Source organism: Balaenoptera physalus, assembly GCF_965194825.1.
Source record: "Balaenoptera physalus genome assembly, chromosome: 1".
Classification (NCBI taxonomy): domain Eukaryota; kingdom Metazoa; phylum Chordata; class Mammalia; order Artiodactyla; family Balaenopteridae; genus Balaenoptera; species Balaenoptera physalus.
Window position 1 is genome coordinate 51,405,361 of NC_138882.1, and position 26,485 is coordinate 51,431,845.

Here is a 26,485-nt window from a genome sequence, read left to right on the forward strand (position 1 = left end):
AAGGAGTGCAAAGATGATGAAAGCATCTGTAAATTCCAACTGATTTACTATATATTTTCCAAGAATAGCTCAGGACTGTGCCTTAATTGCCTTCTTAAACTTAAAATGTATATGAGCCTATAAAGACAGATGTGGGCAATGAGACATGTCCCTTGTGGTTTCTTTTTCAGCCTTCAAAAGGATTTCATCCAGCTTCCTATGGTTAGTTATTAAGAATATTATCTAATAATTTTGTAAGTTTTCCTTGCATGGATTGAAGTCTGTTTTAGAAGGCTGTCACCATTGTTAACGTTATCCCACCCATTATGGGAGAACTATATATATGGCACCCATTTCACAGAAGAGAGACAAGAAATCTCAAAGTTTTACCATGTTAAACATGATTATACAGACCTTATTATTCCCAAAGTGCAAAAGGAGTAGGAAAAAAATATATAGTCCTAAAAACAAAAATTAAGCTAGTACAAACCTTAAATGAACCAAAATCCTCCCTGTTGCCCAATCAAGCATAAGAATAACTCCCAACAGATAAATTGGTTTGAACCCATATGAAGTTGTTATGGGGAAACCCATGAGACAATTCTCACCCACCTTGACTGACCCAAATGATTTCCAAATGCATGTTTCTAATAATATTGTGAGCAACTCAAAGCCCATATGAGTCGTCTGAAGTTTTATTATTTACAGGTATGTGAAGCATTCCCAGACCCTTCAACCAACTCAACAGCAGCTACTTCCCTGTGACTGGGTCCTGATTAAGGTCCTCCCAAGAAAGACTTCATTGGATCCACGCTCAAGAGGACTCTGCCAGGTTTTCCTGACCCCTCTACATCGCTATAAAGTGCCAAGGCCTTAAGACTTGGGTACGTGTATTACAACGGCAAGAGTGCCAGCGCCCACCAAAGACCCATTGGACCTGTCAGCTCCTCTGTTTCACCAAGCAGACATAATAACTTACCAGCAAAGCAGAGTAAGCCAGATGCCTCTGCATGATACCACCAGCTGATAACACACAAGAAAAAATAATTAACTTAGACTAGAACCCTATGTTTTCTTGAGAAGCTGGGATTTAAAGGAGCTATTCTGAGATCTGTGCTGCTAGTAAGTGACTGATAACATAGACTGGATCAGTCCCTGAGTTCAGAGACTGGGTTGCAAGTGAGTGAAAAATAGACAACGAAATCTTGAAGAATTGCACGGAGGTGCAAGCCAAATTTTACCCTCTCCAAGTAATGGTGGTTGGACTGAGAAAGTGCTAAACCAAACCTGTAATAGGACTGGTTGTTTGGGTGTTTCTCTTTATCATTGTTGCCTCTTACAGTTACATTGCTTTCTGTGTTGTCTCTCTAGGTCCCAATGTTCTCAGATAATTCACATTGCCCTGACTGTGGACAGCAATGGTTCCCTAGTTTAGAACTAGGCCATTGGTTGTACCAAACTGAACTGGTTGAGAATGAATGTTACCAAGTATTCTTAGACCGTATTAACAGAGCTGATTATTGCCCTGAGTGTTATCCTGATAATCCTGCTAATAGAAGCCTTGTACTTCCTTGGTCTTTCCCACTTGAGTGGGCTCCCCAAAATCTTACCAGGTGGACCTTTGAAAAAGCTTGCCACCCATTTCTTCTGGGTCCTCCACTGGTTAGAAAAAGGATACATGACTCTAGAGTTGCTGGTTTTAACCCTGCATTACAGTTAATCCTGACCAGAACAGACAAAACCTTGAACAAAAAACTTGGCCAAAGCAAATAACTTTTGAAACAGTCAAAATCATGGAGACTCTAGAGGGTTTTGTACTAGTAGCCCAAGGAAGATGGAAAAATGACTCCTTTCTATATCTGATCCAGACTGTCACTGCTCTGGGAAACTGCTTAAATTGTTGTTGGATCTGCTTCCAGGGTCTGTGCATCTCTTCTTCAGCATGAATTTAATCAGTATTCCAAGCCAGATTGTTCATCTAGAACCTGACTAATCCATATTTCCTATGTTTTGGAATTAGCTTACTCCTAAAAATCTCCACAGCCTAATTATTGACGTTATTATGACACAGTAGTCCTGGAGGAGAAGCCCCATACTGTGTGTACTTTCATTATATTCTAGTGATAACTTTTGTGGGAAAGCATCCTTGTAGCTGAATTCTAGATTATTCCAGTAAAACAACTAGACATTTTAATAATAAACTATATTGTTCTAAATTCCACCTCTTAAATATTAATCAGTGATAATTATATATATATATATATATAAAGTTTATTCATATATAACCATTTATTCATCATTGGCTCTATTTAGCTCATCCTCAGTGTGGCTATGACGTTACCGATAACTGGTCACTGTCAGAGAAATCACATTCAATCAGCACCTATATAGGTGACAATAAAAACATGCAGAAATGCCTCTGTCTACACCTCCTTGGCTCTACATGAGCAAAGACTATCCTGTCTTTGTGGTGACTGAACTTAGAATGTCCTCCCCTGGCAATGGAAAAGTACCTGTCCTAGGAGATAGGTGACAAAAGGAGTTACCCAGCTTGACTCCATATATATTATGAACAGTTTAGGGGAAGCATTTTTCTTAGAACTAAGAAGGTCTTACCTGACATTGGCCTCATTCTGGCCTTCACGTGTTCATAAGAATCATGGAACTAGAGTTCAGGTTAAGAAACTTAGAAAAAGCAGTTGAAAACATCTCAGAGGCCACTGAACAATTTAAAAATTCCACTTAAGATTCTAGATAATCCAGTGCTTGTGTAGCAACTCAACAATGTTCTCAAGGCCCCGGGTTCTTTCTATCTTTCCCCTCTGGGATCTTTATCATATTGGCTTTTTGTCCTCATAGTTCTCACCGAGTACAATGTAGCTTGTTGCTGCGCCAGACATTTCAATCCCAATGAAAGGCTGGAAGTAAGGAGCAAAAAGCTTTCTCCTTTCAAGTCTGTGTCTTTTATTTGGGAAGAAGATCTTTCTCAAAAGTCCCTCACAGATTTTTTCTTACATCTCATTACAGCAAGGATTTTTCCTTACATCCTTGATTCACAAAGGAGCCTGGGAAACCTGGCAGAGGGGAATGGAGTTGCACTGCCTGGGTAGGACACATTGTCTCCCCTAATAAAATCAGGGCTCTTTTAGGAAGGAGGAAGTAAGGAATGAATGGCTGTTTGTATGCAACAAATCATGCCTGCCACATGTTAAAAAGTCACTTGTTAGTCTGCTTAAAGAATGTACCCCAGAGATCTGCCCTGTATCTGCCTTATGTCTGTCATGATGGAAGTTCTCTTCTGTTCTATTGCTGAATAAACTGTGTGGACTGCTAAATTGAGTGAAGACTAATTAGTTTATCATTTACCATTGGTTAAGAACTACACTATCCTAAAGCTCTTTCTAAAAAGTGAAAATTTACTTTGAGGTATTGCTTTTGAGGATGGTGTTATGATCAATATTATTGTCTCCTAAACTTTTTCAGACACATACCAAAAAACACCACATATGTGCAATTTTAAATATCAGCAAAATAGAGAAAGGGTCTTTGTTTTTGTTTTAACCAATCTCATTCTTAAATAGTAAGGACATATTAAATGGATTTATACAATTGATTTTCAAATCAGTGCCTGGGTGAGCTTGTCAGAAATGCAAATTTTCCGATCTTATAGAAATTTTAATTCCTTAGGTTGCTTGTGGGGCCCAGGTAGCTACATTTTACAAATAGTGCCTCAGGAGATTCTTATGCAGGTACTCTATGAACTATACTTTGAGAAATACTATAGCAGCATATGCAGGGTGTTTAGTTATCTGGCTTAAAAGAATAGGAACTGAGTACTCATAATACTGTAAGGTAGTGATAGTTATTGTACTTTGCCGGTGACATATAAAGAGGTTTCACGTCAAAGTGAAGGTCACTGCTGATATTTCAGGTTATAACTCAGTCATTTTTCTCAACTGTTTGTGAGGAGGGCTCTATTGTAGCCCTCCTCAAAAACAGTTCTGTGTGGTGTCATTATAAGGTATGTGAGTATACAGGCAAGAGAAAAGAATCAAAAATACTAATTTTAATATTACATTAAGAAGGGTACTTTGCCTTCATACATGATTATCATCACATACCTGATATATGGTCAGCTCTCAGAACTGACATCATGGGGTAGAGTTCATAAAATTGAGCAAGGGAGAAAATTTAGAAAGCTTTGTAGCTTTTCAGCTTCGGTCTTTTTAAGTATGACTTTACTTGGCTTAAAATATTGCAGATTATTCTAAAATACTCTACTTCATAGTTATGAATAATGAATTTTAAAGTATAAGTGTATTCTTAAAATTCTCATGACAATTGATCCACTGTTTTGGATTATATGAACTATATTAATCTCTACTTCCGTACTGTAGGAGAGTTGATAATAATTACTTACACGTAATGGTGGCCATTTCTAGACTTCTAGAACTACTCTCTGTTATTTTAATGCAGACCTAGGAGTGGACGTTTAATGGAAACTGTGCTGGGGCAACTGGAAAGTACCTACTAAAGCAGAGTCTGTCTTGAGTTGTGCGTGACTAAGTTAAGATTCATCTCTAAGTTGTAGGAGAAGGTAGCCCAGGCAGACAGGCACGCAAGAAAGAATTCCATGACATCCAAAGAGTATGTGGCAATCAGCAGAATACAGATATCTGTAAAAGTGAGTTGAGCCATACCCCTTCTATCTCTTCAGTCTCCTCTGGCAGCCCTTGAGTCTCCATGGAAGCTTGGGAACACAGCTTGAAAACTACTTGTTATAGAGGAAAAATAATAGCCTTGGAGCCAGTTGACCTAGGTTTGTCTTCTGATTCTGGCACTATTAAATGACCTTGGGCATTTTAACCTTTCTGTATCCAGTTTCTTGATCTGTGAAATAGGTTATGTAATAATACCTACCTCATACTGTTGTGAGGTTTAAATGTGATAACATATGTCAATCATATGGCATGTAGTCCGTCTTTAGGACTAGGAAGGGTATAAGAGAATGAGGCAGAAGTTAGAGCTAGGGATAAGGTAGAGTCTTAGTTTTAGAACAGGGATTAAATCCAATTGTTAGAACTTGATGCTGAATTATTGAAAACTTCTTAAATCCTTCCTGGTGAAGGACAAGATTAATCTTTGGACTGAGGTTGATCCTGTAATTATGTGTGTCAAATGGTCTTAGATGTAAAGATTAAGAGGCCACAATTCAAATGTAGAATCAGGATGCCTTATAGTATGTTTACTATTTTTTTTTTTTTTAACTAGTTGTGTGTTCTTGGGTAAGATTCTTAACATCTCTATATCTCAGTTTCCTTATCTGTAAAATAGAAGGAATATTAATAGTCCATACATCATAAGATTGAGGTTTCCAGGATGGAGTAGGTTGGGTGAGGTCCTACTGCTTTCCCAGCTCTGATTTTGTTCTCATGGGTAGCTTTTCTTTGTCCTATCTCTTCTCAACTGGATATGACAAAATGTATAGGAGGCTGTGGTTGAAGTGTGCCTCTGTAACATAAGTTCATTGTGTGTGGGCTCAGAGTTACCATTACAGGCCTTTCCTTTTCTTTGTTTTCTTTTGAATTTTATTTTATTTATTTTTTTATACAGCAGGTTCTTATTAGTTATCCATTTTATACATATTAGTGTATATATGTCAGTCCAGTCTCCCAATTCATCATACCACAGGTCTTTTCTTTTGATTCTTACTTTTCCTCACAGAAGCTAATATATTTTATTTTATTACTCATTTAAAAAATATATTAACATCAATCATATAGAAAAGTGCAGGAAATAACATTCACCTATGTACCCAGATCTAAAATACATTAACATAGGAAAGATATCTCATGCTCTTGGATTGGAAAAATTAATATTGTTAAAATGGCCATACTATCCAAAGCAATCTACAAATTTAATGCGTTCCCTATCAAATTACCCATGACATTTTTCACAGAAATAGAACAAATAATCCTAAAACTTATATGGAACCATAGAAGACCCAGAATTGCCAAAGCAATCCTGAGGAAAAAGGGAAAAGCAGAAGGCATAACCCTCCAGACTTCAGATGATACTACAAAGCTACAGTAATGAAAATGGCATGGCATTGGCACAAAAACATATATGGATCAATGGAACAGAATAGAGAGCCCAGAAATAAACCCACACACGTATGGTCAATCTTCAACAAAAGAGGCAAGAATATACAATGGGAACAAGACAGTCTCTTCAGCAAGTGGTGTTGGAAAAGTTGGACAGCCACATGTAAATCAATGAAGTTAGGACACACCCTCATACCATACAGAAAAATAAACTCAAAATGGCTTAAAGACTTAAACATAAGACATGACACCATAAAACTCCTAGAAGAGAACATAAGCAAAACATTCTGACATAAATCACACTAGTGTTTTCTTAGGTCAGTCTCCCAAGGCAATAGAAATAAAAACAAAAATAAACAAATGGGACCTAATTAAACCTACAAGCTTTTGCACAGCAAAAGAAACCATAAACAAAATGAAAAGACAACCTACAGACTGGGAGAAAATATTTGCAAATGATGCAACTGACAAGGGCTTAATTTGCAGAATATACAAATAGCTCATACAACTCAACAACAAAAAAACAACTCAATTGAAAAATGGGCAGAAGACCTAAATAGGCATTTCTCCAAAGAAGACATATAGATGGGCAAGAAGCACATGAAAAGCTGCTCAACATCACTAATTATTAGACAAATGCAAATCAAAACTACAATGAGGCACCACCTTACACCAGTCAGAATGGCCATCATTAAAAAGTGTACAAATTTTAACAAATGCTGGAGAGGGTGTGGAGAAAAGGGAACCCTCCTACACTGTTGGTGGGAACGTAAGTTGGTGCAGCCACTATGGAAAACAGTATGGAGGTTCATCAGAAAACCGAAAAAGAATTACCATATGGTCCAGCAATCCCACTCCAGGGCATATACCCAGACAAGACTATAATTCAAAAAGATAGGGAATTCCCTGGCGGTCCAGTGGTTAGGACTCTGTGCTTTCACTGCCGAGAGCCCAGGTTCAATCCCTGGTCGGGGAACTAAGATCCTGCAAGGTGCATGGCATTGCAAAAACAAACAAAAAACAAAAAGATACATGCACCCCTATGTTCATAGCAGCACTGTTCACAATAGCCAAGACATGGAAACAACCTAAATGTCCATTGACAGATGGATAAAGAAGATGTACCTATATACAATAGAATACTGCTCAGCCATAAAAAAGAATGAAATAATGCCATTTGCAGCAACATGGATGGAACTAGAGATTATCATACTAAGTGAAGTAAGTCAGAAAAAAAAAGACAAATACCATATAATAGCACTTATATGTGGAATCTAAAATATAACACAAATGAACTTATGTATGAAACAAAGACTCACAGACATAGAAAACAGACTTGTGGTTGCCAAGGGGGAGGGAAGGTGGAGGGAGGGGTGGAGTGGAAGTTTGGGGTTAGCAGATGCAAACTATTATATACAGAATGGATAAACAACGAGGTCCTACTGTATAATACAGGGAACTATATTCAATATCCTGTGATAAACTATAATGGAAAAGAATAAAAAAGAATGTATATATATGTATAACAAATCACTTTGCTGTACAGCAGAAATTAACACAACATTGTAAATCAACTATACTTCAATTTGAAAAAATAGATAAAATACGCTAACATTTTGCCACATATACCTCTTTTTTTCTTTTTTTAGAGGCTTTACAGGTACAGTTGAAACTGATTCTTGTTCTCATCCTATTCCTGCCCTTTCCTCCATAGAAGCAAGCATATATCCTTTCTGTTCATGTGTTTATTTAAACAATGTACAGAGCAATAAAAGAGTTGAACACTTCCAAAATTTTATTATTCAGTAACATTCATATATAAACATGTATTATGCATCAATCTGTAGAGATAATCTTACAACATTTAATTTTATGTGTTGGAGTCTGCTAAACTTGGTTGTATTACTGCAGTGCAAAGGTCATTCTGTATACCAGACAATGAACACCTACCAGGTTGCCAAAACATTACCACTGGTACATTGAGATGGAGTAGAAAGGGTGCATCTTAAAGACCGAGCACAGGGCAGCCACAACAGAAGAAGAGTTACTGAGGTAAATTTGTGTCCCTCTTCAGGGAGGTCCCAGGATATTGAAATTTAGGAAGGCATCCCTCAGCCTACTATCTGTTGATTTTCTCCAGTTATGGAGAATGCAGCCTTACTACTTTAACCTGGTTCACGCCCTCATGGAGACAGTTAAAGCAAAACAATAAGTTTTGCTGCAGATTTCAGGGTCACAGGGAAGCGGAGATAACTACCAGTGGTAAGGCTAAGTTTTCTTTAAGTGGAAAAATGAATCATAACCTCCACAAATGGGACACTGAAAACCAACATTTCACAATTGAACTTGTAAGGGATTCACTTCATCAGTTCCTTTTTGCAAAAGATACCATCAAAGGTATTTTTTTTGGACATTCTTATGGAGTGGTTTTTCCTACAGCTGCAGAAAGTCTCCAACATGCCCATTTTCCATCAGCATGAGGCTCTGCCTCACTTCTATTATGCAGTCCAGAGATTCCTAATGTATACATTTCCTGGTATTGATTGGACACTGTTGAAAAGATTGACCTGCCTCTGGAATAGTGGCCTCCAGATCTCCCAGATACCCCACCATGTGACTTTTTGTGAGGATGTGTCAAGAACCACTGTGTTTGTACCACTTCTTCCTTGTAGCCTTGAGGGACTATGTTTTGGCTATGAACAGCAATGTTACAAAGGGTCTGAGTGAAACGGGCTATAGGAATGATGTGTGCCTTGTGACAAGAAAGGTGTATATTGAGCATCTGTAAGATTATTGAAATATCTCTCACGATTTCTTTGCAGATTGCTTATTGACCACAACCCAGTTTCCAAGTAATACGTTTTTTAAAGCATTCAGTTGTTATTTGAAATAATGTTTTTTGAGGATATTCTACATGCAATAAAATGTACAGATTTTAAGTTTGATGACAAACACTACCTCAGTAAAGATATGAAGCACTTTCATTACTCCAGAAGGTTTTCTCATGCCCTTTTCCAGTCAGTAGTCCTTCCCCTAGGAACCTCTGATCTGTTTTCCGTCACTGTAGACCATTGGCAATTCTAGAACTTCATATAAATGGAATCATTTGGCATATAATCTTGTGTGTGGCTTTTTTCACTCATCACATTTTTCAGATTCATCCATGTTATGGTATGTATCACTAGTTCACTTTTTTCATTCATTCAATTTTTTTAAACATCTTTATTGGAGTATAAATTGCTTTACAATGGTGTGTTAGTTTCTGCTTTATAACAAAGTGAATCAGCTATACATATACATATGTTCCCATGTCTCTTCCCTCTTGCGTCTCCCTCCCTCCCACCCTCCTTATCCCACCCCTCTAGGTGGTCACAAAGCACCGAGCTGATCTCCCTGTGCTATGCGGCTGCTTCCCACTAGCTATCTGTTTTACATTTGGTAGTGTATATATGTCCATGACACTCTTTCACCCTGTCACATCTCACCCCACCCTCTTGCGTCTCCCTCCCTCCCACCCTTGCTATCCTACCCTTCTAGGTGGTCACAAAGCACCGAGCTTATCTCCCTATGCTATGCGGCTGCTTCCCACTAGCTATCTGTTTTACATTTGGTAGTGTATATATGTCCATGCCACTCTGTCACATTGTCCCAGCTTACCCTTCCCCCCACCCCCGTATCCTCAAGTCCATTCTCTAGTAGGTCTGCGTCTTTATTCCCGTCTTGCCCCTAGGTTCTTCACGAACATTTTTTTTTTTTTTAGAGTCTATATATTTGTGTTAGCATATGGTATTTGTTTTTCTCTTTCTGACTTCACTCTGTATGACAGACTCTAGGTCCATCCACCTCACTACAAATAACTCAATTTTGTTTCTTTTTATGGCTGAGCAATATTCCATTGTATATATGTGCCACATCTTCTTTATCCATTCATCTGTTGATGGACACTTAGGTTGCTTCCATGTCCTGGCTATTGTAAACAGAGCTGCAGTGAACATTGTGGTACATGACTCTTTTTGAATTATGGTTTTCTCAGGGTATACGCCCAGTAGTGGGATTGCTGGGTCGTATGGTACTTCTATTTTTAGTTTAAGGAACCTCCATACTGTTCTCCATAGTGGCTGTATCAATTTACATTCCCACCAACAGTGCAAGAGGGTTCCCTTTTCTCCACACCCTCTCCAGCATTTATTGTTTGTAGATTTTTTGATGATGGCCATTCTGACAGGTGTGAGATGATATCTCATTGTACTTTTGATTTGCATTTCTCTAATGATTAATGATGTTGAGCATCCTTTCATGTGTTTGTTGGCAATCTGTATATCTTCTTTGGAGAAATGTCTATTTAGGTCTTCTGCCCATTTTTGGATTGGGTTGTTTGTTTTTTTGATATTGAGCTGCATGAGCTGCTTGTAAATTTTGGAGATTAATCCTTTGTCAGTTGCTTCATTTGCAAATATTTTCTTGCATTCTGAGGGTTGTCTTTTCATCTTGTTTATGGTTTCCTTTGCTGTGCAAAAGCTTTTAAGTTTCATTAGGTCCCATTTGTTTATTTTTGTTTTTATTTCCATGTCTCTAGGAGGTGGGTCAAAAAGAATCTTGCTGTGATTTATGTCATAGAGTGTTCTGCCTGTGTTTTCCTCTAAGAGTTTGATAGTGTCTGGCCTTACATTTCGGTCTTTAATCCATTTTGAGTTTAGTTTTGTGTATGGTGTTAGGGAGTGTTCTAATTTCATTCTTTTACATGTAGCTGTCCAGTTTTCCCAGCACCACTTATTGAAGAGGCTGTCTTTTCTCCACTGTATATTCTTGCCTCCTTTATCAAAGATAAGGTGACCATATGTGTGTGGGTTTATCTCTGGGTGCTTTCTATCCTATTCCATTGATCTATATTTCTGTTTTTGTGCCAGTGCCATACTGTCTTGATTACTGTAGCTTTGTAGTATAGTCTGAAGTCAGGGAGCCTGATTCCTCCAGCTCCATTTTTCATTCTCAAGATTGCTTTGGCTATTCGGGGTCTTCTGTGTTTCCATACAAATTGTGAAATTTTTTGTTCTAGTTCTGTGAAAAATGCCATTGGTAGTTTGATAGGGATTGCATTGAATCTGTAGATTGCTTTGGATAGTATAGTCATTTTCACAATGTTGATTCTTCCAATCCAAGAACATGGTATATCTCTCCATCTATTTGTATCATCTTTAATTTCTTTCATCAGTGTCTTATAAGTTTCTGCATACAGGTCTTTTGTCTCCTTGGGTAGGTTTATTCCTAGATATTTTATTCTTTTTGTTGCAATGGTAAATGGGAGTGTTTTCTTAATTTCACTTTCAGATTTTTCATCATTAGTATATAGGAATGCAAGAGATTTCTGTGCATTAATTTTGTATCTGGCTACTTTACCAGATTCATTGATTAGCTCTAGTAGTTTTCTGGTAGCATCTTTAGGATTCTCTATGTATAGTATGTCATATGCAAACAGTGACAGCTTTACTTCTTCTTTTCCAATTTGGATTCCTTTTATTTCTTTTTATTCTCTGATTGCTGTGGCTAAAACTTCCAAAACTATGTTGAATAATAGTGGTGAGAGTGGGCAACCTTGTCTTGTTCCTGATCTTAGTGGAAATGGTTTCAGTTTTTCACCACTGAGGACGATGTTGGCTGTGGTTTTGTCATATATGGCCTTTATTATGTTGAGGAAAGTTCCCTCTATGCCTACTTTCTGGAGGGTTTTTATCATAAATGGGTGTTGAATTTTGTCGAAAGCTTTCTCTGCATCTATTGAGATGATCATATGGTTTTTCTCCTTCAGTTTGTTAATATGGTGTATCACATTGATTGATTTGCGTATGTTGAAGAATCCTTGCATTCCTGGGATAAACCCCACTTGATCATGGTGTATGATCCTTTTAATGTGCTGTTGGATTCTGTTTGCTAGTATTTTGTTGAGGATTTTTGCATCTATGTTGATCAGTGATACTGGCCTGTAGTTTTCTTTCTTTGTGACATCTTTGTCTGGTTTTGGTATCAGGGTGATGGTGGCCTCATAGAATGAGTTTGGGAGTGTTCCTCCCTCTGCTATATTTTGGAAGAGTTTGAGAAGGATAGGTGTTAGCTCTTCTCTAAATGTTTGATAGAATTCGCCTGTGAAGCCGTCTGGTCCTGGGCTTTTGTTTGTTGGAAGGTTTTTAATCACAGTTTCAATTTCAGTGCTTGCGATTGGTCTGTTTATATTTTCTATTTCTTCCTGGTTCAGTCTCGAGAGGTTGTGCTTTTCTAAGAAATCGTCCATTTCTACCAGGTTGTCCATTTTATTGGCATATAGTTGCTTGTTCAATTATTTTTGAATCACTCTATATATTATTTAATGTCTCTTAAATTTTGTATAAATGCTTTAATATCGTACCTTTATAAATTTTTGATATCTAACTCATTAATTTATATACAATATTATGTTTTGAGAATATACTACAATTTTAAAATTCCACTTCCTTATTTATGGACATTTAAGATTTTCTCATTTTTCCTCATTTTAAACAATGCTGCTACAAACATCATTGGGCACTTGAGGAAAAGTTTCTCTAAGGTATATCTCTAAAAGCAGAATTGCCGATTTATAGAATGTGTGTGTGTCTTAACTAGGTATTGCCATATTGCTCTCCAAAGCTGTAACAGTTTACTTCATTGCCAGTAAAGATCTCTCTCTGTATCTCCAGATCCTCACCAACACTTGGTATTGCCTGATTTAAAAATTTTTGCCAATCTGGTGGTGTGAAATGGTATCTCATCATTAATTCATTTTGCATTTCCTTGACTATGTTTCTTACCAATTCAGTAGACTTTTATTTATTTATTTATTTATTTTATTTTTGGCTGTGTTAGGTCTTCGTTTCTGTGCGAGGGCTTTCTCTAGTTGCGGTAAGCCGGGGCCACTCCTCATCGCGGTACACGGGCCTCTCACTATCATGGCCTCTCTTGTTGCAGAGCACAGGCTCCAGACGCGCAGGCTCAGTAGTTGTGGCTCACGGGCCCAGTTGCTCCACGGCATGTGGGATCTTCCCAGACCAGGGCTCGAATCCGCGTCCCCTGCATTGGCAGGCAGATTCTCAACCACTGCGCCACCAGGGAAGCCCTGCCCTATTGTTTTTAACGTCTTGATATATCTGGTAAAAATAGCCCCCCTTCTTCTTCAAAATTCTTTTTTCTTCCTTCAGAATTACCTTGACTCTTCTTAATCCTTTACTGCTCTTTGTGAATTTTAGGGTCAGCTTGTTCATTCCATAAGAAACATATAACAATAAAAAAATTGTCTCAAGATTTTGTTTCAAATTGCAATGAATTTATAGATTAATTTGGAAAGAAGTGGCATTAAATGGCTTTGAGTCTTACTGTCTATATGTATTTCTCTATTTAGGTCCTTTTTATGTCCTTCAGTAAAGTTTTATACTTTTCTCCCTAAAGGTTCTTGTTTTAAAACAGTTTTATTGAGGTGTAATTTACATACCATAAACTTCACCCCACTCTAAAATTCTTGCATATATGTTGTTAGATTTATTACTAGGTACCTTTTAGTTTTTATCATGAGGTACCTTACAGTTATTGTGAATAGCATCTTCGCTTTCTAAAATTTTGGTAACTGGACTTTATATTTATTTTTAAAGGATTTGGGGACTTTTTATTTTCTATCACGAAATAGGATAGGAGATAACCCTCATTGCAACATATGATGGTAATGAAAAGGAGATCTAGAAGCCCAGTCCCAGGAGTCTGAAGCAGATAAAAGGGTGACAAGGAACCCTCCAAATCTGAGACTTGTTTCTAAGTGTTCACACCAGCAGAAAGGAGGCCTGTTTTCAACCCCTCCCCTCACATTCAGTTTATAGTTGACACCACTCTATTTGTACATTCAAGCATTCATTCACTTATTCATATTCTTTTAAATTAAAATATGGGGTTCTTGCTGTATACTAAGATCTGTGCTAGGCATTTGGGATTAAATTTTTTAACTTGTAAAATTAGATTTTACAAAAGAGTGTTGTGAGAAGGACACAAAAAAGACTAGTTGGCTAACTTCTCAACGAGGCTATCCAAAGAATGTAGCACTTTACAAAGTTCTTTCATATATATTTTTGTATTTAGTCATCATATCAATCCTTAATCATTTTTATAGATAGTGAAGGTTAAGTAACTTTGAGTGGTATGGTTTTTGACAAAAAATAAGATTTAACTATAAAATGACATGATTAAGTTTTTATTGCTTATAAATTGCCTCTGATTTTTATTCCTTTTGTGTACAGCTCATAATCATTTATTTTTTTTGTTTTGTTTTTGGTTTTGTTTTGGGTTTTTTTACAGAAACATTTAATTAAAGACAATATAGAGTAAACATAATGTCTTAAGATCATAATCATTTATAGTTAGTCTTCTTTGAGCACTGTATAGAAGGGCATTGTATAAAGAGATACCTGTCTCCATATTTTACAAAAGAATACTGTATGAAAACCACTAAGAAGGCAGTGACTAAACTCCAAATGTGTATTTCCTCTTCCTAACACCAAGACAGCCATCTTAGTTTGTAGGTAGCCCGTGTGCATTTTTACTTGTTAATGATAAGTGAAAGCTTCTGATAGGCAAACTCTGAGAAATTTATATGGGACAGAAATTGAAGACATAAAGGAAATCTGCAGTGATTAACTCAACAGTGACTTAAATTTTTACTCTTAGAATTACTTTTCATTTCAATTTCAAGGATGTTCTCTTCAAGATTCTGGTCACTTGGTCTTACTTTTTACATCCTTCCAGACACACTGGAATGTATTAAAAGGTTATGGCATCTATACAAGGTTAATAATCTGAAGCTTTTCTTCAGTTTGTAGTCTAGGATTTGGAATATGATCCTCATGAAAGCCAGAAAATACTTTTTCTTCACTAGAAAAGTTTCAGAGAGGAAATATTACTCAAACTAAACAGATTTAGTAAATAAAGCTGAAATTGGCATTTCTCCCATGTATGAATAAAAAAGTCATTTAATTTTTTTCATTTTATTTTAGTCACTGTATATATGCCTTGTTTCCTGGGTCCACGGGAAGCATGAGCCTGTTGGGACTTGGGACAAGAAGAAAACAAGACATCTTCACAAGGAAAACCAGACACTAACAAAAAGTATCGCAAAGTCTGAAGAGATAAAACTCAAACATGACCGACAGAGGACTTAGGGATCCTCCAGAGGGTAAGACTAGTTTGTACAGCACTAGGTTTGTGCTGTAGGAAACTAGGGCTGTGCTAGAGAGAAAGTCTCTGGTGACTAAAACTGAAGTTTGGAAGTAAAAAAGAAATTAACTTAATTGATTAATTTGTTATGATTCTTATTCTTTGATATTTACTGAATTTTACCATAATACCAGACCCTAATTATGAAAAAGAGTTATGTTTTAGAGACTCCCACAGTAGGAACCTATAGTATTGGAAAAATTACAATGCATCTTTAAAAAAGATGATAGATTTTTAGAGTTATATTTTTAAAAATCAAGTAAGCTCTATGCTATATATTTAGAGGGGGATCTTTCAATTATAAGGAAAGATGAAATTTAAATTCTTCATCCTACTTACGTGTGTGTGTGTGTGTGTGTGTGTGTGTGTGTGTGTGTATATGTGATATAAAATAGGCAAAATATGAAGTGGGTTTTTCAGAAGAGAAGGGCATATTTAAATATTTTATTAAGGATATTTTTAAATATATGAAAGTAGAACAGTATAATGAAGTCCCATGTACTCAAAATCTAACTTCAACTTTTACCTACATAATGGTACTCTTGTTGCCTGCCTTGGAATATTTAAATGCAAATCCAAGACATTATATCATTTTATTTGTCAGTACTTTAGTTTACATCTCTTAAAGATAGATTTAAAAAAAAAAACCAAAATAGCATTATCACACCTAAAAAATAAATTAATAGTTATTCCATGCTGTCATCATATATACAGCCAGTATTCACATTTCCCCAATTGTCTCATAATTTTTTTTTTCTTCACAGTTGGGTTTTTTAATTCTTTTTTCTTTACATTTGGGCCACATACTGCATTTGATTGATATATCTTTTTGGTTGCTCTTTTTTTTTTTAAGCTTTATTATGGAAAATTTCAAACGTATATAAAAGTAGAGCGAGGAAATGAATCTCATGTACCCATCAAACAGCTTCATCTGCTGTCAACATATGGCTAATGTGGTTTCATTTATACTCCCTTACTTCTCCTTACCCCCATATCACTGAATTGAAGCAAATTCTAGGTGTCACATAATTTTAGCCATAAATACTTGAACACTTATCTCTAAATGATAAGGATTTCTTTGTAAAAACATTATCACAATACCTTTATCATAACTAGAAGATGAACAATAATTCCTGAGTCTCATCAAATATCTGGTGTTCAAATTTTTCTGATTATCTCATAAATATTTCTTTAACAACTGGTTTGCAGGACAGTGAATCTAAACAGTGTGGTCCACACATTGTTGATGTATTCAAGTATCTCTTAATCAATAGGTTACTCCTCCTTTTTTTTTTCTTGCCATTTATTTTTATTTCTCGCTGTTATTAAAGAAGCAAATTCTTTTGTCCCTTAGAATTTCCCTCATTGTGGGTTTTGCTGATTACATTCCTGAGGCATAATTTAATGTATCCCTCTATCCCTGTGTTTCTTGGAAACTGGTAGTTAGCTCTAGAAGCTTGATCAGATTCAGATTCAGTTTGGCAAGAATACTTCATAAGTGGTACGGTGTACTTCCTATTGCATTGAATTCGGGAGGTTAGTAATGTCTGGTTTTCCTTCTTTTTGTGGTGTTAAGATTGATCAGTGGGTTCAGCAGTTGTCAGTCTCATTCACCTCGTTCATAAAATTCCTCATCAGCCTTTTGCATAATGGTTTTAGTTGCTATTGATGATCATTGCCTAGGTCTGTTATTTCATTAGGGAAGAGGATGTATTGAATACTACCAAAAATTGGTTTGTCATTCAAAATAGTTTTACATTCATATTATTTGTTAGATTAACATGATAGTGAATTTGTTTAATCAGTCACCTTTGGTGAAAGTCAAGAGAAATAATGTTTAGGAAGAGTGCCTCATAAGCCATAAAAATCTATATAAATATTTCTATTAATCAGGGACCTTGTTAAAATACAAAAATATAGGGAAATTTTTTTAATAAAAATTATAAATTTTTATCTCAATAGACCCTCAAAAGGATTTGGAAAGTGATCCATCAATAAATTGTCAGGCACAGGAGACTACAGTCACAGCAAGTACCGCTGAAGAAGCTCAGACCCCAAACCCTGCCTCTGGTCTTAACAAAGACCACCAAGAGGTAGAATCAGTTGGTCCAGGAAGTACAAATACAGATGATCAATCAGAAGGTCCAGGAAGTACAAATACAGATGATCAATCAGAAGGTCCAGGAAGTACAAATACAGATGATCAATCAGAAGGTCCAGGAAGTACAAATACAGATGATCAATCAGAAATTCCAGATGAAACAGATTATAGGAAATATCCAAAGGATACAGAAGGTGAGAACAGCCAGAGTTTCCAGGGTGGAGAACAAGGGCATCAACTCCCTTCAGAAAGTCTCGGTGAAGACCTCTTGGATCCAGAACCCAACTGTTCTCCGAGTGACAAGGTGGGAAGAACAGACGCACACTTAGTGAGCAGCTCTGCAGCCCTCCCTGAGCGTGTGAGCGACAGACCCGAAGCTTTGCAGGAGCCACCTGTCCTTGACCCTCAGGATGCCCAGAGTTCTGAGCATTCCAGTACAGGGCTGGAGAGCCAGGACACGCTGAGGAAGCGGCTGCTGGCACCAGGTGAGAGAACCCCTGAGCTTGTCCTGTTTTGTACTGTTCTTTTCAGAGAACTTCTCTTTCCTTCATAGGATTAAGGCCTTTGCACCTTGCCCAAAGTCACATAAAGAGATATAACTGAGTTGAGATTAGAATGAGGTTTCTCATCTCCTAAACTAGCTCATTCCACTACATTAAGTTGCTTCCCACACATAAGCTGCATTTTTTAACAGTTTTTATTTATTTACTGTCTGTATGAATCCAGTATGATTTTTTTTAAAGGCATGACTTCTAAAAAATTTACCTCTGGCTTTTTCTTTATTTCTAATGAGCATATCTTCACTTTTACTTTTTAAAATCTTTTACGTTGGGGGAAACTAAATGCTACATAAATCAAGAGATAGGTATATTTAAAAACCAACATCAGTGGTATAGGACCCTTAACTCGGTCATCTTTCAGTTTTATAGGACTTTAAGCAAATTACTTAATTTTTCTATACCTGATTTTCCCCACTTGTATATTAAGGAGAACAGCATCGTATCATTCCTTACAAAGATAATAGTTGGAATGTGCAAAGTCTTTACACTGGAACTCAAGAGATGTGGATTCTAGTTGTGGCCCTACCACTTCCTAACTTGGGTGAACTTAAGCAAATGTCTCAACTTCCTGGTACTTCAGTTTCCTATTTGCAGACTGAAGAAGTAGGACAAGATGCTATCCAGCTGGTCTCTTCCAGCTTTTTTTACCTTCTGTGATTTTATGGATTTGGACTGTGTGGATTTGTATTTTATAAGTACTCTGAAAGCTCAGTCTGAAATGCCTATTTGCCAGAGCAAAGAAATATAAAATATAAGACATTCTGTTCATCAGGGACTTGACTAAGGGCTAGAATTCCATGTTTCACCATAAGTCAATGGCTGATCTCAAATATATGTTTCAATGGCTGATCTCAAATATATGAAGTCTGTAACTTCAGTGAAGGCAAGGGCTGTGTCTCTCTCATTTATTGTGTTTCTGTGGCACTTGGCAGACAGAAGTGACTTTATGAATATTTGTTAAATGAATGAGTGGATATGATTTATATGGACCATTATCTGCCATCAGAATTTCACCGGTATGCAGGTGCACTGAGCAGAGGAAGAAAATACTGTTTTAAAAATGCAGTTTATGTGTGGGAAGCAACATGATATAATGGATTGAGCTAATCTAGGAGATGAGGAACCTCATTCTAATCTCAGCTTGGCCATATCTCTTTATGTGACCTTGGGCAAAGCCCTTAACATCCCTGGACCTTTTGTCACAATAGGTGATCATTAAAGATCCTTTCAGTCCTTAAATTCTGTGACATGATATTTTAAAAACCCGTGTTTTGGTGTGATATGACTAAATGAGCTGTCGTTTATAGGTGAAGATGACTCTACTTCTTTATGTTAATAGAGTATGCTATTTGAGTTATTTCTCCAGTAAGGGTTATGGGCAATAGTCAGCTTTCATTGTTATATGAGGTACCTGGCTGGGGTCAAGCACACATCTAGACTCGAGTGACTTAGCTCAAAGTCTACAAAATACTGCCCTCCTTTTCACCCACGCATTTTATGATTGGTGTCTCACCCCACACCTACATTTTTATATAGTTCATAAATTTTCTTAACCTTGTATTCCTTGCTTTGTATACCTCATTCACTAAGTTTCAAGCTTGCTTTTGTAAGCTATTTTGCAAAGGTAAGCTATTACTGTACAGTAATCTCTCCTGTCTCTAAACTTAATGTCTCTGTTATTTGTATATTAGGGGGTCTTGAGGAGCCTTTTGAGATGTGAACACTGGAATTAGAGCATCATTGCCCTGTGATGTTGAGTCTTGTGTACAATATTTCTTAAATCCCTTCTTAAATCACATGTTAGATAGGTTTGGCTGCAATATTAGGATGCTTGTTTCTTTGTCCTTGATGTAAGAGCCAGTGAAGAATTGTGAATGTAGCAACAGTATCCTTAAGTGAATTTCACAGCATTTCATTTTATTCTAAGTAGAATAAAGGTAATGGTGAGCCTTAAGGAAAAGACAGGAAGTTAGCTTTGTATAAAACAAAATTTTATAAAATATGGAAATCCTGTCTGGTAATTCTTTGCTTTGGTAAGAGGTATAAAGGTATACACACTCTCATTAGTGTGCTGTCTAAAAATAATGTTCCTTTTTTTTTTTTCCCAGAGGTTGAGAGACATCAACAAGAAACACAAAAATTGGAAGGAAACAAAGAGAATGCACAGGATACCATAAGAAGGATTAATAAAAAGGATTTTCTGAGCTATGGTGAGAACAAAACTGGTCTTGTAGTGTAACTGTAGTGATTCACATTCAGAAATCCTCAGAGAAGTGCCTAGAAAACTAGCAGATTTAAATAGTTTTAACATTGTTTTTAATATTTTTTTTAATGTTTGATAGTAATATTAGAATAGAGCAATAGAGTTCTGGGGATTTTTCCCTTAGGGGTGGTGGCCAATATTTTGCCATCCTTAACAAAATGGGAATTCCCATTGGAGGAAGGGCTTTTCATAAACAAGAAACTAAACTGATTTTTTTTAATTGAAGTAAAGTTGATTTACAATATTGTGTTAGTTTAAGGTGGACAGCAAAGTGATTCAGTTATATATGTATATTTTTTTCAGATTATTTTCCATTATAGGCTATTATAAGATATATGAATATAGTTCCCTGTTAAAGCTGTCTTTTCAATAAAAAAGAAAGTATTAACTTCTCAAATGGCATTTTTACATTTTGACTGTTTAGGAAAAAATGACCTATCTACAGGTAGGTAGTAGATATTTTTGAGACGGTAGAAGAATATACTGATAGTTCATTTCTAAATCACATCAGTACCTATAGCAAAAAATATATAAACTTAGATTTTACCTTTTAACAAAGATGTTGTTATCTTCAAATTTCTTCTTAAGAAATTAAAGAAAAAATATTTCCAGTAGATTTCAACAGCTGAAAGTTTAAAGGACTTAGGCAAAAGAAACTCACCGCAGGCCAGTAAAATCTGACAGCGTATCTGCCTCTTTTCAGTTTACCACAGGCTTTATTTCTGACTCACATTCTCTCTAATTTTGTCTTTTATTTTCTCTTTCTCTGATAGGCTTTCTTGGCTTCCTGGTTGTGACTCTTGTTTTGCTAAGTTCTGTTAATAGCTATTATTCCTCTCCGGCCCAGCAAGTGCCCAAAAATCCAGCTTTGGAGGCCTTCTTGGTTCATTTCAGCCGTTTGAAGGATAAATTTCCAGGCCAGAGTTCCTTTCTGTGGCAGAGAGGACGTAAGTTTCTCCAGAAGCACCTCAATGCTTCACACCCCACTGAGCCAGCCACCATCATATTTACAGCAGCTCGAGAGGGAAGAGAGACCCTGAAGTGCCTCAGCCACCACGTTGCGGATGCCTACACGTCCGCCCAGAAAGCCTCTGCCATTCAGATTGATGGAGCTGGAAAAACCTTTCAGGACAGTGATGCGGTCAAGGAGTCAGTTGACGAGGAGCTGAGCTCTGGATTTAAGAAGGGCCAGAAGGCTGCTGTGGTCCACCGCTTTGAATCCCTTCCTGCAGGCTCCACCTTGATCTTCTACAAGTACTGTGACCATGAGAACGCTGCCTTTAAAGATGTGGCCCTGGTCCTGACCATCCTACTGGAGGAGGAAACATTAGAAGCAAGTGTCGGCCCAAGGGAAACTGAAGAGAAAGTGCGAGATTTACTTTGGGCGAGGTTTACCAACTCTAACACTCCCAGCTCCTTCAGCCACATGGATTCAGACAAGCTGAGTGGACTGTGGAGCCGTATTTCCCACCTGGTGCTGCCCGTCCAGCCAGTGAGGAGCATAGAGGAACAGGGCTGCCTTCTATAAGCTAAGCACAGAGTTGGTTATGGTCAGCATGGGTTTATTAAAAAGGCAGTTTAAAAGCCTTCCATTTATATGGAAGGAGGTTGACGAATGTGAGGAAATAGCCTGGAAAGCACAAATGAGCTTATTTGAGAAAAGAAATTTTCACTTTTTAATTTTTGTAAAATCTTTCTAATCTAAGCACGACAAAGCTAAAAGTTGACCTGACTTTTTTTTTCCTTGCCTTTCAAGCAAATCAGGTATATATAACTGAGGAATGTTCTTCAATCCAAAAGTAGAGCAACAGAATCATTACATGGGAAGATAATCTTCTCAGTAACTACAGAGTGATTTTTGTTTTCTTGAGACTCTAAGGAGCCTTTTGGATAGTATTTGGACTCAGATTAAAGCAATTACAATTATAAAACAGTGAAAAATTTTTTAAAAATTTCTATATCACATGTTAAATATTTTTAAAATTCATTTTAATAACCTAGTTGTGGGATTACATCTTATGCTTTTTTGCACTTTTTAATAGTATGAAAAAGGAAATAAGAATTCAGATACTTATTTACCTAAATAGTATATGTAAGGCACTATGTTTTTGTTCCGTTAATGAGCTCTGAGGGAAAAGCAGCTGTGCTCAAGAAATGTTCTTAAAAATTGAAAACAATGGGGGAATTGTTTATAATCACTGCAAATGAAGAAATTCCAACTGGCTGTGTCTTTGCTTCAATTTTCTTGAATGATTTAGAGCAGTGGTTTTCAGGCTGTCTACTGGCACCCCTCCCCTTTGTATCAAAGAAGTTCTGCTTTTTCCCATTTTATATATTGGGCTCCTCCGTAAGATTTAATTGGATTTAATTGGAATAAAGAGTCCAACTGATAATGAAGTTTGAAAATCACTGATTAAGTGAAAAAGCATCTTGGAAGATAGGAAAAAAAAAGAAAATATTAAAACTCATGAGTAGGTAGAAAATAAAATACAGGTTTATCAAGAGACATGCTATTTATGAAGAATAAAGACTTAACAGATGAATAGCAGAATGTATAAACTAGTATTTACTAGCATATTTCTATGCTTTTGTTAATCTCTGTTATCATTTCTGTCTCCCCTGAATGGAATTTTATAATTGTCTACAATGAGAGTTTGAGTGCTTTAAGCAGAACAGATTTTAATAACCAGTTGAATTGTAGATTTTTATATAGGTACATTAGCATAACTTTACCATACTGTTTACTTATTATACAGTGATGGAACATTTATCTAATGCAGTTCATTTCTTGACCAGCTAGTTAGAAGTATGATTAGGTTAACAATTAGAAAAATGCAAGAGATGTTATACTTAGTGAGAGGAAGTGGAAATGGTAGATAGATTCTAAGAGGTTTTAACAGCTAGTATTAATTGTTGGACCATGTTCTGTGATTGTAAGAAAGCTTGAGAAAGATGTTTATGGAGACAGTGATTGATTGTTGATTTGCATCTCAACCCCGAAGGCAGAACTTTAGTAAAATGATCTTGACCTAATGAAGGATTTGTCCCATTACATGACATACCTAGGAACTATCACCATGAACCTGGAATATTTCAGTTAGGTTTTGGCCTCTGAAGTCGTGTGACTAAAGTATGGAAGGATTTTCGGAAACAGTAAGAAGATATAGGGGTCTTTGTTGATCCCTAAACAGAGAGCATAAAGACATGGGGGAAAGAATCTATTTGAAAGTGTTTGTCACAGGAAAAACAGATCTGTTCTAACCAAGACCTGACATTGTGCTCAATTGAGCGTAAGGCCATACCTAAAGGAACTGTTTTCATTTGGGACTTTGTGAAGGACTTTTCCGCTAGATTTGAGGAGAGACCTTCCTGAACAAAAAGTTAAAGCATAGTGAATATAATATCAATCCAATTTAAAATCAGCGGAAATTGAAGAAAAATCTATATGTCATATTCAATATTTTTTGATATTTCTAGATCTCAGATGCTAGCATTACATAACACAAAACCATTGGTGCCTTGTAGAACTGGTGCCTGCCGACCTGTGCTACCTCAGATTTATAAAGAACCAGTATGAAGTATGCACATCTAATCTGTCAGTGACTCAGATCACAGCTGAGGCAAAGACTGTTTCATCTTTCAGTTGAATATGGTTTTTCATCATTTCCTTTCAGTATAATTTAGAAAATATTTCCAAATGTCACAATTTTTTTTTTTACTGTTCAGCCTTTGTTAAAAAAACATGTCTCCTTCCATGTATAAAAGTACAATCAACTGAAACTGTTGTCAGTTTTCTGTCCACTATTTCAAAAATCATTTTTAAAAGAAGCAGTATATTAGCTCTGTGTCCTCATGAATAAAATGATTATTCTTAAAGCATAAAACTTTATATTTTTTAAATGTACAAATAAAATCTATTATCTAATGTACGCTTAGGTTAATTTCTATTCAATTGTACCTATTTTTTACATTTTTCAAGTTTCTAAATTTTCTTTTGTGTGTCTAGTAGTTCATCTTTCATTACTATAACAGATAGTTTGCTTGTTTGACTTAGAACAATGACTTGTGGGCATGTGACATGATATATGATACCCAAACATCACCATTTAATTATTATCATAGAACAACTCTAATTATGTTATATATTAATATAAATCACTTCTTGAGTGATACCAGAGTTCTAGAACCAACTGGTAGAATTATAAACTGTCTCTCGACTTGAGTTTTTTCCCCTGTGGGGTAAATTTTAGGTTTCCCAGTTAGTTCCCAAGGGTTGGCAGAGGAGTTCCAGGGGATTCATATAACTAAAGGTAGCAATGCTGTTGTTTCTACTTCTAATTTTTAAATCAATAAAGTCATTTAAATATATTTCATTTGAAAGCTGCCAAGCTTATGTGGTAAGGTTCAGCAGGCCTGTGACCCACCATCCTCCAGGTAATGACACAGTTGAACAGTGTTAGCAGCTGAGGTGGTTTTGACCCTTTCACAGTTTTTGTTTGTTTTATACAAGAAACATAAGGAGCATTGATGATAAAATATAACAAATTCAGCATGTAAAAGTGATACTAATTCAGCAAGATGATCTTCACCGGGACTATATTTGCATACATCTGACCAGTTTTTATGCAGCATAGTCAGGTGTCTAGTACTTACTTCAAAAACTAATGTTAAGTAGAAGATATAATCATTATAGCCGATTATCATTTACTGGGAATAAAGCTTATATTCATACACAGTTTATTTGTAGAGAAGTACTTTCAAATAGGAACATGATACCTTTTTTCTTTTATCATCTGAAAATAAAACATAGCAATTATAAAAATAAACCAAGACATCTTTGTAAAGCCCTCAATATGTCATTTTATAAATGCAGTTTTTAATCTGCTTTTCCTGTTGAATGTATGGTTAAATATTAATCTTCATTTTAATATTTTGTCCACCAATCTGAGCATAATATATTTCATTTTGAAATTTGTTGAAAAGTTATAGTGGTTCTGTTTTCTGTTGTTTTTGGTTTTTTCAAAAATTAAAGTACCTTGAACACTGTATCACTTGTTCGATGGGAATGTTGATGTTTGTCTTTATATATGTACTGTGAATATTAATGATTATGAATCACTATCATAATCCATAGAAATATGATGAAATGATTATTTTAGAATATTTCTAAGGGTATCTATGAGATTATGAAATACTGAGGCTTATGAGTCACACGGGAAATACTTGCTATGAATAACAATATATTTGCAAAGAAGGTGTTACCAATTCTAGAGAGAACTAAATTAAGATACCTGTGTAAAACAGTTTTTCCAGATGACTTTAAAATATGCCTTATTCCTATTATGTTAAGTTTTAGGTATTAGGTTGTAAAGTAGCTGATGATGTGGGCCTAAATTTGCCTCATTCAGACTGAGACTGGGCTACTGAAACTCATTTCCAACTAATACACGGCCCTATCAGTTCTGTATATGGCAGTGCTTCTCGACCTGTTTTTAAAAATATATATACAAACTAGTTAAGAGCACTAGCCTTATCCAAAGGGCCTGAGAACACAACCAGTATCCCCTAATCTGTAAATAATTGGCAAAGATATAAATAATTCAGTTTTCAGTGCCTTTCCTTCCAGGATTATATGCTGTGTTTATTTCAGCTTGTTTCGATGTCTTTAAAACTCCATAGGTTGGTTCCTATACTGGGAAATGATCTCCCACTTTTCCTCATTGAGGCTTCATAAACTAAATTTGCCCTTGGCTAAGAGCAGTTACCTGAACCAAAAAGAACATTTTTAGACTTGGGAAGCACTGGGCTCAGTAGGTAGGGTAGAGCTGGCAAGAAGATGTGAAGGCCCATGGCAGTTCCAGCCTTCCTTCTCCCTGTACCCACACTAGCCTCAGCCTTCTCAGCCCAAATCTCCAGGCAGCTGCTTCTGGTTGAGCGGATTACAGGAGATTTAAATCTGTTTGCCATCCCTGTCATAAAAGAAACAGCACATTGACTTTCAAACAACTGCAATTTGCTTTTTTTTTTTTTTTTTTTTTTTTACCTAACAAAAAGAAACGGGCTTTGCCAGTATTAATGTCAAAATTCTTGTCATCCCCCTTCTTCCTTAGGTAACCATGACTGTGTTTGCATTTGTTTCTTTTAGATGTTGAAGAATGTGCCTTATTCAAATTAGTTGTGTGGTTTTACGAAAAATAAATCTCCTTAATTTTTC

The 26,485-nt window shown here is 36.3% G+C and overlaps 2 protein-coding genes across 2 annotated transcripts; both read left to right on the top strand.

Moving 5' to 3' along the window:
• The first annotated feature begins 726 nt into the window (after positions 1–726).
• Positions 727–26,485, top strand: LOC309662819 (torsin-1A-interacting protein 2-like). Its single transcript, XM_082465961.1, has 5 exons — positions 727–863; positions 15,128–15,306; positions 17,310–17,933; positions 20,117–20,218; positions 21,045–26,485. Exons 2-5 carry the CDS (start codon positions 15,273–15,275, stop codon positions 21,797–21,799), a joined length of 1,515 nt encoding a protein of 504 aa, XP_082322087.1. The 5' UTR covers positions 727–863; positions 15,128–15,272; the 3' UTR covers positions 21,800–26,485.
• LOC309662769 (torsin-1A-interacting protein 2) lies at positions 859–3,314 on the top strand. Its single transcript, XM_082465957.1, has one exon. The coding sequence runs from the start codon at positions 1,357–1,359 to the stop codon at positions 1,750–1,752; it is 396 nt and encodes a 131-aa protein (XP_082322083.1). The 5' UTR covers positions 859–1,356; the 3' UTR covers positions 1,753–3,314.